The sequence below is a fragment of the Melozone crissalis genome, unplaced genomic scaffold (genome assembly GCF_028551555.1).
Source record: "Melozone crissalis strain CALT ecotype California unplaced genomic scaffold, PUWL_Pcris_2 ptg000045l_1, whole genome shotgun sequence".
Taxonomy (NCBI): domain Eukaryota; kingdom Metazoa; phylum Chordata; class Aves; order Passeriformes; family Passerellidae; genus Melozone; species Melozone crissalis.
Window position 1 is genome coordinate 4,068,054 of NW_026535823.1, and position 14,299 is coordinate 4,082,352.

The 14,299-nt window shown below is 38.9% G+C and overlaps 1 protein-coding gene across 1 annotated transcript in view; it reads left to right on the forward strand.

Annotated features, from left to right (window-relative positions):
* Positions 1–14,299, forward strand: part of KIFAP3 (kinesin associated protein 3) — a 65,906-nt gene that overhangs the window by 9,825 nt on the left and 41,782 nt on the right. The window contains exons 9-10 of the mRNA XM_054285884.1: positions 478–656; positions 2,747–2,909. Coding sequence (XP_054141859.1) covers positions 478–656; positions 2,747–2,909 — 342 coding nt within the window. The remainder of the gene's footprint in view (positions 1–477; positions 657–2,746; positions 2,910–14,299) is intronic.

Genomic DNA, 14,299 nt, shown 5'->3' on the forward strand with positions numbered 1-14,299 from the left:
TGATCCACTCTTCTTTGCTTATTATATTGGTTTGGGAGGAGTTGGGTATTTGAAATTTTTTAAAATTTACCTAATTTTGCTTGTATCTGACTCTTTGAATAGATTTCATTCTATCTCAGTTTTTGTATTAAAATACTCTTCATGTTAGATTGAAATGATCCGAGTGGTAAACCTTTCCTGAGAGGGGCTTTTTACTGCTTCCTGTTGGAATTGAAATTTTAAAAAACACAAATCGCACAACATAAAAAGCTTCTAGTTATCATAATTCTAATTTTTTTCAGAGCCACAATTAGAATTAATGTTCTTAATGCTTCTTAAAGAGGCCAAAAAAAGGCATTCACTGGCACTTTCCTTCAAAATGCATTGAAAAGGGAGCAAAATGCTTCTGAAAGTCTTGTCTTCAGCACTTCAAGTATAAATAGAGATTTGTTGTGTTGGGTGTGATCTGTTGGTGTGATTTGTGTTGACCTTTGCCAGTTGCCATTTACCTGCTGCTCAACCTGGCTGAGGACACGCGCATTGAGCTGAAGATGAGGAACAAGAACATTGTGCACATGCTGGTGAAAGCGCTGGACCGCGATAATTTTGAGCTGCTCATCCTCGTTGTGACCTTCCTGAAGAAACTCAGCATTTTCATGGAGAACAAAAATGATATGGTGAGGCTTGTAGCACTCCACTGAATGCTGGGAAGGTTGGAGATCTGAAAACTTTGTGTGGTTGGAGGGAAGAGGGAAACATCTCTGTTTTCACACTGAGTATCTCTATCACTGATTATTCTGTTTTGTTACAAGTAAAATGAGTGCAAGAAAAGCACAACATCCAGTCATAACCTACTGCAAACACATTTGAGGAAATCTCAAATAGAGAATATGATGCAAAATATGGTCCACAAAATTCCAGATTTTGAATTCAGCACCTCAGAGTCTTGTTTTATCCCCACTTATGGGGATACCCATGACTCTGCCCCCAGACTATACTCTTGTGACAACATATTGTTGTTTCTGCCATGTATTGACTTGGGAAGAGAGATATTTTTTCTCTTTATTCTCGTTTATTTATTTCCTGTGTCAGTTTGGTTCCTTCCTCCTAAGAACTGGAGGCAGTTATTCTTCATAATTTTTTTTTGTGAAGTCTTACACTTCTGAAATTGTAGCATAATTTGTTTTGTGACTTCAAACTCTAGCCAAGTACCTCTTGTACTTATACTTTACTAGATACTTGACTTCACCTTTATGCCTCTATTTCAATTAATTAGATGAAAATGATACATTATCTTTATACAAGAGGTAATCTGAGATGGAGGGTATACAGAGATTGTGAGGTGAAAAGATCTGTGTAAAAGCAGCAGTGAATTAACTGGACCTTTGCATGCATGTGCACTGAACACTGCAGACAAGAAGTATCTCCCTTATTTATATATGGGACTTGGTTAGAAAAATAAGAATTAGCTCTCCAGCCCACTGATTTGCTGGCACACTTTCCCCATTCCTCCTGATTTACTGGAAAGATAAACAAAGTTGTTGAATTAATTGGATTTCAGAATGTTCTAACAATTTTGGAAATGTTGGTGTGCTTCAGGTCAGCTGTGTGAGCATTCCTTACTGATAATAAAGATGATGCTTTTTTCTCCATGGTATTATTAAGGAAAGCTGCCAGTGAAGGAAAAGTTCTGATATTTGTATTGGGCAGTAATACAAAACTGTCCAAGGCAAAATGAACCAAGATTAGTTGTTCAGCACCTGATTCTGAGTACCAGTGAATAATCCATGTGTATTTATAGCACATTCTTTCCTTGGCTGTTGCAGGGCCATATGAAATTCAAAGCAGTGAGGTAGGAGTTGTTGCTATCTGATTGTTTCTGATCAAAGCTGTCCAGGCAGTTGTTGATTATTGCACTGGGCTGTGTGGGGAGAGCTGTAGTTTCTTTTCTTAGTGTTCATTCAGTGTCTATTTATAACCAGACTAGTAATGTGCATGGAGAAGTCTGAAGAATGCCAAGTAATTTTATGTGCCTCCTTCTGGCCAAAGAAGGATCTGGGAAACAAAAAAAAAAAAAAAAAAAGAATGCATTTAAAAGATTGTGTCAAATAAAAGCTCAGAAATGTTGCTTAAAACATGATAAAAACTTTCTGAAGTCTTGCCAGTTCAGATGTGTTTTCTGGCTGGTGAAGTGAACATGATCTCAGGAACTGATAGCACTTCTCAGTTTCTGGATTCCACTTTTTAATTTGAAAGTGATACATGTTTCAAGATGACTTTCATGCTTTTATTAAATTGACATGTAGGAGGGCATGCCTCTTCTGAGAGCACATGCACACTTCTGGCTAGGGGTTGATTTAAAATTCATAATGAAAGGTCTCAAATTGTTTTTGGGTGCCAATTTTCTGTCTTTCTTGGTTGGGTCTATCTTTGACTCCACTGGCAGTTGCTGCAGGATTGCATGTGTTAAAGTTTAAATGAGTTTGCTTACCCCAATCTAGTTTTGCAGGTGATGTCTTTACCACATTCCTGCAGTATTCCAACAGTGAGGAATGTTTCCAAGACATATGAACTTGTTAGTTCAAAGCCTTTTTTAATCAATGTTTCCCAGTAAGCCAATCTAGAAGATTTCAACCACAAAGGCATAAGTGAAACTACTTCAGATGAAACTGCAGTAACAGTCACTGTTATGGCTACAAATTGGATATTGAAGCCAGAGTAAGTTTGGATGGATTATGGTTTTGGTTTTTTTTCCCTTGAAATACAGGTTGAAATGGATATTATTGAAAAACTTGTGAAAATGGTGCCATGTGAACATGAAGACCTGCTGAATATCACTCTTCGACTCTTGCTGAATCTCTCCTTTGACACAGGCCTGAGAAGTAAAATGGTCCATGTTGGTTTGCTTCCCAAACTCACTGCACTCCTGGGTATGTCTTCTTTTGGTCTAGCACAGACATTGCAGTGAAGCTCTTTGCATCATGCTGTGATGTACCTGAGAGTTGCTGTGTCATTTTTGTCTTTGCCACTTCTTCACCACTCTGAGCTTCTCTGCATTCACATCATCTTGTCACACTCAGGTTTCCAGTAGAATTACTTCTAGGGTCTCTTAAACTGTAGAATGAATCTTCCAGTCTTCAAAAATCACTTCAGTGGCTACCTGAAAACCCCATGAGCTGACACGTGAGTGATGTTTGTCATTCTGGAGGAGCACCTAGGAAAAACAGCCAGCAACTTCACAGGGCTGATGTAGGTACAAACTATATATATAAATATTTAGTGAAGCTTGGTATACCTGCTAGCTCTTGGAACTTGTCCAGAGAGATCAGAAATCTCCCAATTTTGTTAGTTTTCATTCTAGGCAGTACTGATTTCTACACTTGCAGCTTGGCAGTCTTGTGTTAAGATCATGTAAGTACATCAGTTACAAGTGAAACTTTTTGTTATCTTGAGGGGAAAGCCATGGAAACAATAAGGAATTTGGAAAAAGCAGAGGATTGTTCTGTTTGATCACTGCTGTATGCTGGAGTTCTGAGGAGGGACTCTGTTGCTTTTTGTGTTGTTTGGCTGAGGAGGCCAGACCTGGAGGCTGCTCTGGTTGATACAGTAAAGGTTTAGCAGCTTTTGGCTTTAGGGATTGCTGAGTGGGAATAGAGGATCTTATTTGTGTGAATCACTGATGCAAGACATTGCTAAAGTCTTCTGAAACACTTTGGCTTTGGGATGTGCTGAATCCAGTGCAGAGGGTGGATCAGGTCCTGGCTGGGGCAGGGGCAATGCAGTGGTGAATCTCAGCTTTCTCCTCTAGCTGTGAATTCTCTTAGGGTTGTTTGTCTCCTCATTTCTACTTCAACCTCATCACAGCCTTTTTGCTGTTTATTGAACACCATAAAAACTTAGAGTGCTTTGGAAGCCTTAATCCTGTTGGTGATTATTATACAACAGCTACCTGGTACAGCCTGAAATGCCTCACATCCTTTTATACTTTCTGTTTGCTCTGGTCTGAGCTAGGATGATGAAAATTGGCATTTGAAAGCCCTCTTCTTTATTTTATATCCTCAAGACAATGTTATTTGGTAGTAAAGTCAACTGAGAAATGGAAGCTGATGGGGAAATCTTTCCTCTTGTTTGAGACAGGATCTGGTTAGTTTGGTTCAGCTTGGGTTGTAAGGTTTTTGGAGCAGGAGCTTGTCCCTTTTGTTCATACAGCAGATAATGCTGTGGTTTGAGGGGTGCTTCTGGGGATTTGTCACCCCAGGCAATGACACAAAGCACTGAAGTCCCTGCTCCCAGAAATTCTCCATTTAATATGAGAGTCAGACTGAACTCATCAGTTAAATATCTGCTTTTAGTGTCTGTTTGTAACATGGAGAGGAGAATTGCTTTTCAAATGCCATTCTCTTAGACTTGTAACTAGGCCTGTGTGAAGGCTGTTTAGCTCAGAAGAACTGGTTGCTAAATTGTAGCTGTTAGGATAATTATTGCAAGTAATGCTGGTACTTCCAGAATATCCAGTGTGTTTCTTTTCTCATCTAGGATGTATTCAACCATTCTTTTTCTTTTTTTTTTTAATTTGAATTTTTCATAGAGGCATGTGCTGTTCTTGCTTCTCCCTGTAGAATTGCTTGATACTTACTTTTGATGTACTAAAAATTCTGTTGCTTAGTTCTTTAAGCCATGACTAGGGTTTGTGAGACTTTTCTTGGTATGGTGATTCTAACAATTCTCAATTGCATCACTTGCCATATCCTGTCTGAGAGAAGTCTGCAATCTCAATAATAAAACTGCCATGTGCCAGATGCCCCATTTATACAGGTTATTTGGGTATTAAACACACATTATTCAAGTCAGTACCCTTCAGTTTACATTTGCAGGTCATCTCCAAGTGCTAACACAGCACAACAGCTGTTGACAAGTCCTTGTACAACTCTTAATGCCAAGAGGTCAAGTGTGCTGACTCAACCTCCTGAAATTTAGCATTTATGCATGCTGGGCCTCTGAGTTTTTAGCACTGGGTTTGAGATGGGTACAAATTAAGTGTAATAGGTGTTTAAGGGGAGAGTTGAGATTGCAAAGAATTAAAGGATTTGTTTGTTAGGGGTTTAGGGCTGAGCATGGAGGTGAATGCAGCCTGCAGTTCTGGAAGATGCTCTGCTTTCCCAAGGGACACTGAATTGTGTGGGAGCAGGAAGGCTCTAAATGGAGGTGGAGGCTGAACAGTGGGGATGAACTGGCTCCAACTGAGCTCTCAGGAGAGGAATAAATATGCCATGGGTGTAATGGAGAAGGAACATCTTTCTTTCCATCACACTCCAGAGTGTTGAGGTTGCTGTTGAAAGCATGGACATGAGAAACTCTGCTTAAGTCTTGGTTTCCATTTTAATTAGCTTTTTCTTTTTAATAGTGCCAATGCCTGCTTCCCCATGTAGCTGTGCCAGTCAGCACCACTTGCTTCTCTTCACAAGTCTCAAGTATTGTATATGACAAAGCTCCTCTTGCTCCCTGCAGGCACCCAAATGAATCAGCCACAGCTGATCTTTGTTAGGCTGTGACTCTCAAAGAGCTGTGTGCAGCTGAGGGAAGTTTGGCTTCAGATTTGAGATCTGAAGCTGGAGCAGAGCTGTGGAGGCCTGTAAGATACAGCCTGCTGTACTCAGCTTTTTCCATGCACAGGGTGGTTAGGAGCTGTGAAAAGAGATTTTCTTGCTTTGTGTGACTTCCATCCTTTAAGAAGACCTTTTAAATGTTGAATCACCAGGGCCCTGCAGAGAATGGTTTTTGTAGTGTGGCTTTGTTTTAATACTTTGAAATCACATTTAGATTTCTAAGTCATCTTAGATTTAGAGTCATCTTTCTGTGCCAATATATGTGAAGTGTGTCTTGAGTTGCCTAAGGTGAGAATTCATGTGAATTCACCAAGTGGTTTAAACTACATTTTTGCCTGAAATGTGGAAAACACAGGTTCAGTGTCTTCCAGTCATCCCCTTGGTAAAATACCAAAGCAGCCTGCTACACTCCACTCCATGGAGGTTTTCCTCACTCCTAGGGTGCTCTCATTGTGCTTTGCATGGCAGAATTCAAGGGAAGTGGAGCACAGGAGTGACTTGTTCCAATTATGGTAGAGTTTGGAAAGGGGGAAACACAGAGCTGAACTTCAAAACAGGATACAAATCTGTTTGCTTGATTCCTGGAAATGCTCTTCCATTGTTGGACATAAGGGAAATGTTACCCTTTTTCATAATTCTTCCCCTGGATGTGTGATTGGCTTCTAAAGTAAATGCCCTGGCAGCAAACAGAAGAAAACATTCAAGGAAAAATAAAACCCCCTCACTTTTGTTTGGACCAAATCCACTTTGTTTTTCAGTTAAGTGGCCAAATTGAATACAAAATTTTTAGTACAGCTCTGTTAAATATAGGCACAGCTTGTGATGCATAGTCTTGTAATAAGGGTGCTATTTTCTGCTGACTCTGAGTTGTTCCTTAGCCTTTGTGAAGTGAGACAAATAGTTCCCATTTGCCATGAGAACCGCAGGCAGTTTGTGCTGCAGAGCCAGCTGAGTGCTGCTGTGGGGGTTAAGCCTGAAAAGCTCGTGGTGGAGCCCTGTTGAGAAGCAGCTTCTGGCAGCATCCCTGTCCTGCCATCAGTGAGATACCCCTCTCCAAGGGTGCAAATTGCAGGGAATTCTGCAAAAGCTGCTACAGTGGGAAGGAACTGTGGTGCTGCTCAGAGAGTAAAAAGGGTAAGTCTGACTGTGTGTGGGGAACAAATAATCTCTTTGATGTGTGTGTTCATCTCCCAGAGCTGCTGGACAGTTCTTAGGTGTACTCAATACATATTGTCTTGAAATGCCATTTTCTTTTCATTCACTCCCCAGTGCAAGCCATGTTGAAAGAATAAAACCCCATCATGCCTGGAAGTCAGACTTAAGTATCTCTTCTGTTGCTTGCAATTACTGTCTGCTTTTAAAAATGAAAGACTGAACACAGATACTGGTGAGCTGAAAAGTGAGTGGGTCACAAAACAGGACTGGTTGCAAATCAGGCCCAAAGCGAACCTGGAGTGCAGAAGGGTTGTGAAAGTGCCACTCAGTGCCAAGGCAGTCAGTCTCAAAAAGATTTTAGGTGGTGAGGAACATCCTGGGTTATGTTTTACAGTGGCTGAAAGCACTTTGGCCTTGTGGATTTGTGTTTCAGCCAAGCAGATGAGTGTTTGTAACACAGCACTCTGAAATACAGTGTGGGCAGCCCCAGGTAGCACCGGTGGTTTTGCCAGTCACAGGTTGTGCCCAGCCTCTCTGCCTTACATTAATGTGATGTTGTTCATTTCTTTAATAACATCTGGCATGATGTTCATAATTTCTTTAATACAAGTACAATGAGAAGGAGTAGCCAACTAATTTTAGATAAAAATTCATGGGCTGTGGAAACTCCAGAGTAAGTCAGGCTTCTCTGTCTTGTTCATTTAAGCTGGAGAAGCCAGAGCAGAGAGGAGCACTGACAGTCACATTTAGCCCTCAGTGAGGAGCCTGTCTGCACTGGATTCATTGATAGAATCTTTTCTGGGAACTGCTGAAATTCCTCTGATATTTTTCCATTCTTTACAAGTTGTGTTTAATGAGCAATCAAAGAATTGCCAAACACAGTTGTGTGTTGGGCTTCTTAACAATCAAGGCTTGATATGGTATGCAGCCAAGCTGGATTATAAGGTGACTGCTGGTTAAAAAGCCAAGTAGTACTTTGCTCTCTAATTAACGGAGTGCTGTGGGCTTTTAATGCTCTATTCCTTTTATGAAAGTTTCTTTTAAGAAGGCTTAAAGTAGATGTGCTCTCTTTATGAGTTCACTTGGCCTTTTTGTAATGAACTTATTATGGAGCTTCACACATCTGTTGAAAAATGGAGCTTCTTATAGGCTACTGCAGTGTTTTTTCTGACTTTAATAGGCCTCGTTTATCCTATAAAGAAACATACATTTTCTTACCTGATCAAGTGAGCAAACAATGAGGGTCAGATGTGGCAAAGACCCTAACAAAAAGCACATGTCCAGCCATCAGGGTGAGGTAAAGTCATATCAGGATTGCTTGAAGTTATTAATGGCAGTAAAATTTATGCTTCCTCCTGTTTTCCCAATTAAATTGAGAAACCTTTTTTTCCTAAGGTGGCTCTGCAGCAGCTGGTTCCAATACTGCTTGTGTGAATATTGCCTGGGGTGTCTCCATTCCTTTATAGTGAAGGCTGGCTGAAGCACATTAAGTAACAGTTCAACTACAGGGACCAGTCTGTTGGAAAGCAGCAATTATTAAGGGATTTATTTTAATGGGAGTTTTTTTATCATTTGTGGTGAGTATGGCCAAGACTGAAATAAAAAAGAAAACCCTCAACAACAAACAAAAAGAACCCCGACACAAAAACCCCCACAAAACAAAACCATCTCTTAATATTAATTTTCAAAATCCTTATTAGCAGTGCAGGTAGACTTAAACATGTCTGAGTGATATAAAGAGAGGGGGGTGCACAATGTGTCTTAGAACTTTAGAACTCAGCATTTAAATTTAGATACTTTTAAATGTGAATATAGACAGCAAACTTTAAAAAAGAGATGACTTCTCATTTTGAGAAATACAGAATTGAGTGTAGAGACACATCAGTATCAGGTGAGTGAAAACTTGCTGTGGTGTGTAAGTGCATGTGTGAATTTACCTGAGTTATTGGCTTTTTTAGTAAAGAGGATAACTTCAGTGGAACATAAGAAAATAACTTCATGTGTGTTGACTGGAAATAAAAATGCTCATGGCAGCAGCAAGGACAGGAGTGGAGAGATGGCAGCAATCTAAAAATGAGGGAGCCAAGTTGTTGGAAATTCTTTGAACTCAGGAATGGAAAGGATCCCTGGGCCAGTATTTCTGTTGTGGAGCTTACAAGATGTGACTGATTAATTCAATGCTTTTAATGATTTCTTAGCTTATTGCAAGAGCAAATTAATATTTCACAGTAAAAAGTAAATCTTCTGCTGAGCTGTTGACATCTGAAAGCTTTACAGAGCTTAACTTGGATGCCTGAAGCATGACAGAACACAAACAACTAGTTCTGGTTTATTGGAAAAACCCCCATAAGGAAGGGGTGGGGCATTTCTGCTGATCTGTGGTAGCATCATCATGAAGAGGGCCAGGGTGGGAGAGAGGAGCACCTTCCCCAGAGCTGTTGTGAGGGCTGCAGGCAGAGGGGCACCCTCAAAGCACCACATTGAACAGTTTTGCTGCTGGGGTAGACCTAGAGCTCCTGAGGATTTTACAAATTCAGATGTAAGGGAGAAGGTTACACTCTGCTTTCCTTCAAGACATGTGCAAGCATCTTAACTCACAAGTTTGTTCCTTACTGAAGAGTTTCTCAAATGCTTGGTGCAGTCCAAGAAACCAACTGTAGATTCCTCATATCTGCAGATGCTGAGGTGAGAAATGCTTTGTCAGTTGACAATATTCTCTTCAAACCCTTTTAAATGGGTGCTTGAAGAGTATGGAGTTCAATTCTTGCTATCTGGAAGACTCAAAAGCTCAACCAATATTTAACTCCACTTTTTGGGCTTAGTAGATTTGAACCTCAGGGTTGTACTTCAGCATCTTCAAGACAGGTAAAACCAGTTTCCATTTCAGAGTGGTGAGCCATCCCTTTCTCAAGGCAAGAGAACCCATCCTGCATTGGGTTTGTTCCTCCTCCAAGCAGGAGCATGTTGGAATCCAGCTGCACCATCCATCCAGAGGAGCACAGAAAGCCTCCACCTATTTCCTTTCCCTCTGAATGCCAAACTAGATTAGAAGGGTGTGTTTAGATCCAAAAAGTCTCAATAATTTGTAGTAATTTCAATCAGAACAGTTGATGTACTTTAATGAAATCATAGTGCAATATGACAAAAATGATGCATGTCCTGTATATTTCTATTTAATCTATGTAGTGTGGTGGAGACTTCTGGAAGAAGATCTTTGCTTAAAATTTTTTCTACTTATTTTGGAAGTGTTTACTTAGTTTGAATCAGACTGAGAACCTGTTCTGATTTCTAGTTCAGTCCTTAACTCTTTTTTTTCTATCTCTTGCTTTCTTTCTTGGTCATAGCCTAACTCAAAACATAATATTCTGTGGAGAAAAGAGAAGCAGCTTTACCTTCTTCTTTCAGGGATAATCCTATTGCCTCTTGATTTCTCTCTAATCTGAATTTTTAGTTGATTTCTTTCTGCTTTGTGAGGTATATGGGATATTGCAACTCATCAGCTTCCAGCTTCTGTGTGAAGTCAGGAGTTCAAGTATGATTGGTTATAGCCCATCCTAAGGACAGCAAATGGGATATGTTTTGCCTCAGAAAAGGACACACCTAATTACAGCAGTGTGTTAATTACCATTCTTTCTGAGTGGCAGTCCTACACTGAGGTGCTTACTGAATGGTTTTCAGTCTGTCTTAGAAATAAGCCTGAGGTTCCAGACGTGCAGCTTTGTTTTTCCTTGTGCTGCAACATGAAATAACTCAAATTCGTCAGTTTTTAGTCCTTTAGGATTCATCACTAAAGTTCCTTTTTTGTTTCCTAGGAAAAAAATTGTAACCAGGTTTCAGATGTGGCATGTACTGAGTTTTTTGGGAGAAGGGGAAAAAATCCCCAAAAAATCCCAAAAAACTAAATCCCAAACCTAACCATGACAACACTGCAATTTTAAATTAGACTTATGGTATGAAGCCAGTTTTAAATAACATAAAGAAGGCACAGGAGGGGTTATTAGTATGTAATTACTATCATAATGTTTTATTTACAATGTCTAGTCTCCTTGAGTCTGAGCAGATTTGAAAAACCTTTCAGTTTCTCTTGATAAAATAAACTGATATAGCCAATCTGATTTATATTTACATATGTAAATCAAACCAATATGTGTCTAGAGCACACATGGACTAACTCAGTCCAACTGCTTCAGAGCTGGTTGTGAGGAATGATATGGGGTAGAGGTAAGTGGAGATACCTTTTATCAATTTTTTTCTTAAAATCACTGCTAATTATGATACATTTGAATAAATTCTTTATTAATCTGTTTTCTGACATTAGAGTGAGACAGATATAGGTCTGATATTCAGTTTGTGGCATTCCTAATAATCTAGATTTCTGACTTGCCTAATTCTGCAGCAGATCATGTTAGGGTGTTAGAGTTTGAAACTGAAATAAAGACTCACTCTGCTATTTTATCAGGTATTTATCCTCATTTGTGTTCTGGTTTTGATTTAGTGTTGTTAATGTTGTGCACATGGGTGGGATAGGGCATATTTCATATCTAATGTGGAGACATTGATTATTCCATTAGAAGTGATGGCTGCTTGATTTACTGATAGTGTTATATTTGAATAATTTAGTCCAGAAGTTATATTCTCCTTTTTACTTTAGCATTTGAAAGCTGAATGCTACTGCTGAGACTGGCAATTCGGTTTTGCAGCTTTAGAGTTTCTCTTTTTGTCATGGAGCTAATGAAGGATTTTTTTATTTTAAGCTGACAAAGTGAACCAAATATAGAACTTGGTCTTGTGATCAAGAAATCATATTTTTTCCTTTAGCCTCTGCTACTAATACTATTTAGATCTTTAACCATAATAAGAACTAAACATGGAATTCAGGCATTGGTCCCCAGAACTGGCACATGGCTTCTTATTAATGTTCAAAGGCTAAAAATCTGAAGCCATTTTGAACTCAGAACCCATCATGTATTTATTTCCCTCTCTAATTTGCAGAAAACTAGTTGTGAAAACAGCCCCAGGGACCTGATATTTTTCCATCCCATCTGCTCCAGCTGAACTACAGCTGCAAAAAAAAAAAAAATCTTAAGTATTGTTTCTATAAACTGTTGAGTGTATTTTATAACACAATAATTCCCACAAAATCAGTAACTGCAGTTAATGACTGGTTTGTTAAGGCATTAACTGCACTCAGCTGGGAATGACCAATTTCTCAGGAATGGCTGTATAAGAACTGAAGCTAATTCAGTTACACTTTCAAATAATTGTTTGGTTAATTAATGGTAGATTCTTGTGGAAATCCTATCAAAGTGCTCATGACCCCCACATTTAATATCCAATGAGTTCATTATGATTCATGTTTTATTATAAATACCAGAAGAATCCATAATGACTAGGCCATTATTTTCCAGGGCTGCCCTTACTGCTTTAGGCCATTTGGCTATTCCACCTTCAGTCATAAAAAGCTTGATGCTCAAAACTTACCAGCATTTGTAGGCCACAATTTTCTGGCACTCCACCAAAACTTTGGTGATTTTTTTATGAACACATTTGGCAGAAATCTGGTTTTTTGGGTTTTTTTTTCCTTTTACTTTTTCCAGTTAGGGCAATAATTGATCCTTACTCTACCCAGTCATAAGGAAGTCTTCCTTGCAATGGCTCCTTTTTCAGCAGTGGTCAAAAATAGCAGAAAAGGTATCACTTGGTGCTTTGGAAAACTCCTTTCCAGCCAGCTGCTGGGCAGGGTTTGACATTATTACAGCCAAGTCTTTATGCAATGCTTCACTCAGGGTTAATTAATTAGCATTCAGATGAGTAGAAAATAATTAGAAAAAAGGAAGCTTGGTACCGACATATTCAAGTAAGCTGCCAGTTGATGTTTTTGGAAGTACCAGTGTAAAAGGATGAGAATTGGCTTGGTACAACCACCTCCTCTTGATTGTCCTGCAGTGTTTTACTCTCTGGATCAGGAATTGTCCCTGAATTTTGTGTGAGAACTGACAAAATCACAAGGTTCTGCTTTTCCTTCCTAAGTGCATCCATAGGGAAAGTAGAACAGTGAAACTTGCAGACATCAGCCTGAAATCTCTGCCTTTCTGGGAAATTCAAATGAAATTAAACTTAAAACACATATACCATTAAATACTTAAAAGATGGGTTAATGGCAAACTGTTTGCCTTCAGCTTTTGTTTTGTAGTTTGCTTTTATCCACAAGTAAGAATTAATTTGTTTTACTCACAATTGAAAAGTACTTCCTTGCTGAGGCTGTCCAATGGTTGTGACTTAAATGCTTTAAACCCTTCTCTGTTCCCCCTGTTGACAATAGGACAGGGCAATTCAGGAAAATTGGTCAGGTAACTGCACAGCAAGGAGGAATTTAAATTCGTTTCTTCTCTTGAAAACTAGAACTGTCTTTGCCTTTTGTGTGTCATGAAATCTGCTTTGTGGAATGCATTTTTAGAGAATGATTTAGGTGCTGGTCAGTAGAAAGCAACTCTTTAGGAGTTTGTTCAAATAAAATAAGTTTATTTGGATTCCAGATATTCTTCACAATTTAGGTTGAGTATCTGGGTATTTTTGACTATTTTTGGTAGTTTTGAAATTGAGATAGTGCTGTCATTTAGCACTGACAGCCAAGGTGGTGTTCAGGCATCAGAAAGGTTTATGTGACCAGTAGACCTTTGAAAAAACAGGGGTTAGAAAATCCTGCAGAGTTTCCTCTAAGAAAGAAAACAGAAGGTCTTTATCTTTTACTTTTACTTTACTAATATCAGCCTATTATGATTGAAAATAAGCCACTAATATTGCCAAATACCAGGGAGCTGCTGAGCTTACCAAATATAAAACTGGACCTTCACTGATGCTTTATGTTAGCACAAATAAAACTTGCAAAGATGGGGAAGAAAAAACCCACAAAGGACAGAGGGTTAAACAGTAACATTTAGCATCATTCTTATTAATGGTCTGGCAGTTCATATGTGCTGAAGGTCTGGTCAGACTTCATTCCAGTTCTTCTTGTTGGTGTTTTGGGGAGCTTTTCTCTCTTTTATACTGGCTTACCTTTTATTTCACACAGTTTCCTGCATTATCAGCTAAGTGTAATTGTAAATTGAGTCTTAAAAGTCCTAAATACAGGCATGGAGTGTTAAGAGCAGTATAAACAGATTTTTTTTTCTTTAGACCCTTGAAATTTGGAGGAATAACTTCTCCTGTAAACTTCTAAATTTGTATAGAATAAACTTTTACCTGTATGTGTGGGAAGTTTTTTTTTTTTTGTGAAAGTATTGTTTTCCCAATGTTCTGCAGGTGAATAGGTAGGTAAGGTGACCAGTCACAGGAGAAGCACTAAAGAGAGCACACACTTCATTTTGTTTTCTGTGCTTTTATTTTCATAATTATCAGAGTAGCTTTCACATTTGGGCATTATCCTTCCTCCCACATTAAATGTATGGACAATTGTGATACCAGTTATATTTTTTCAAGCAGATAAGGCTAAAAAGCTTTGAAAGGTCAGCTCTGATTTTAGATTTAACATGGCTAAGAATGCTTCACTCACTTGTATG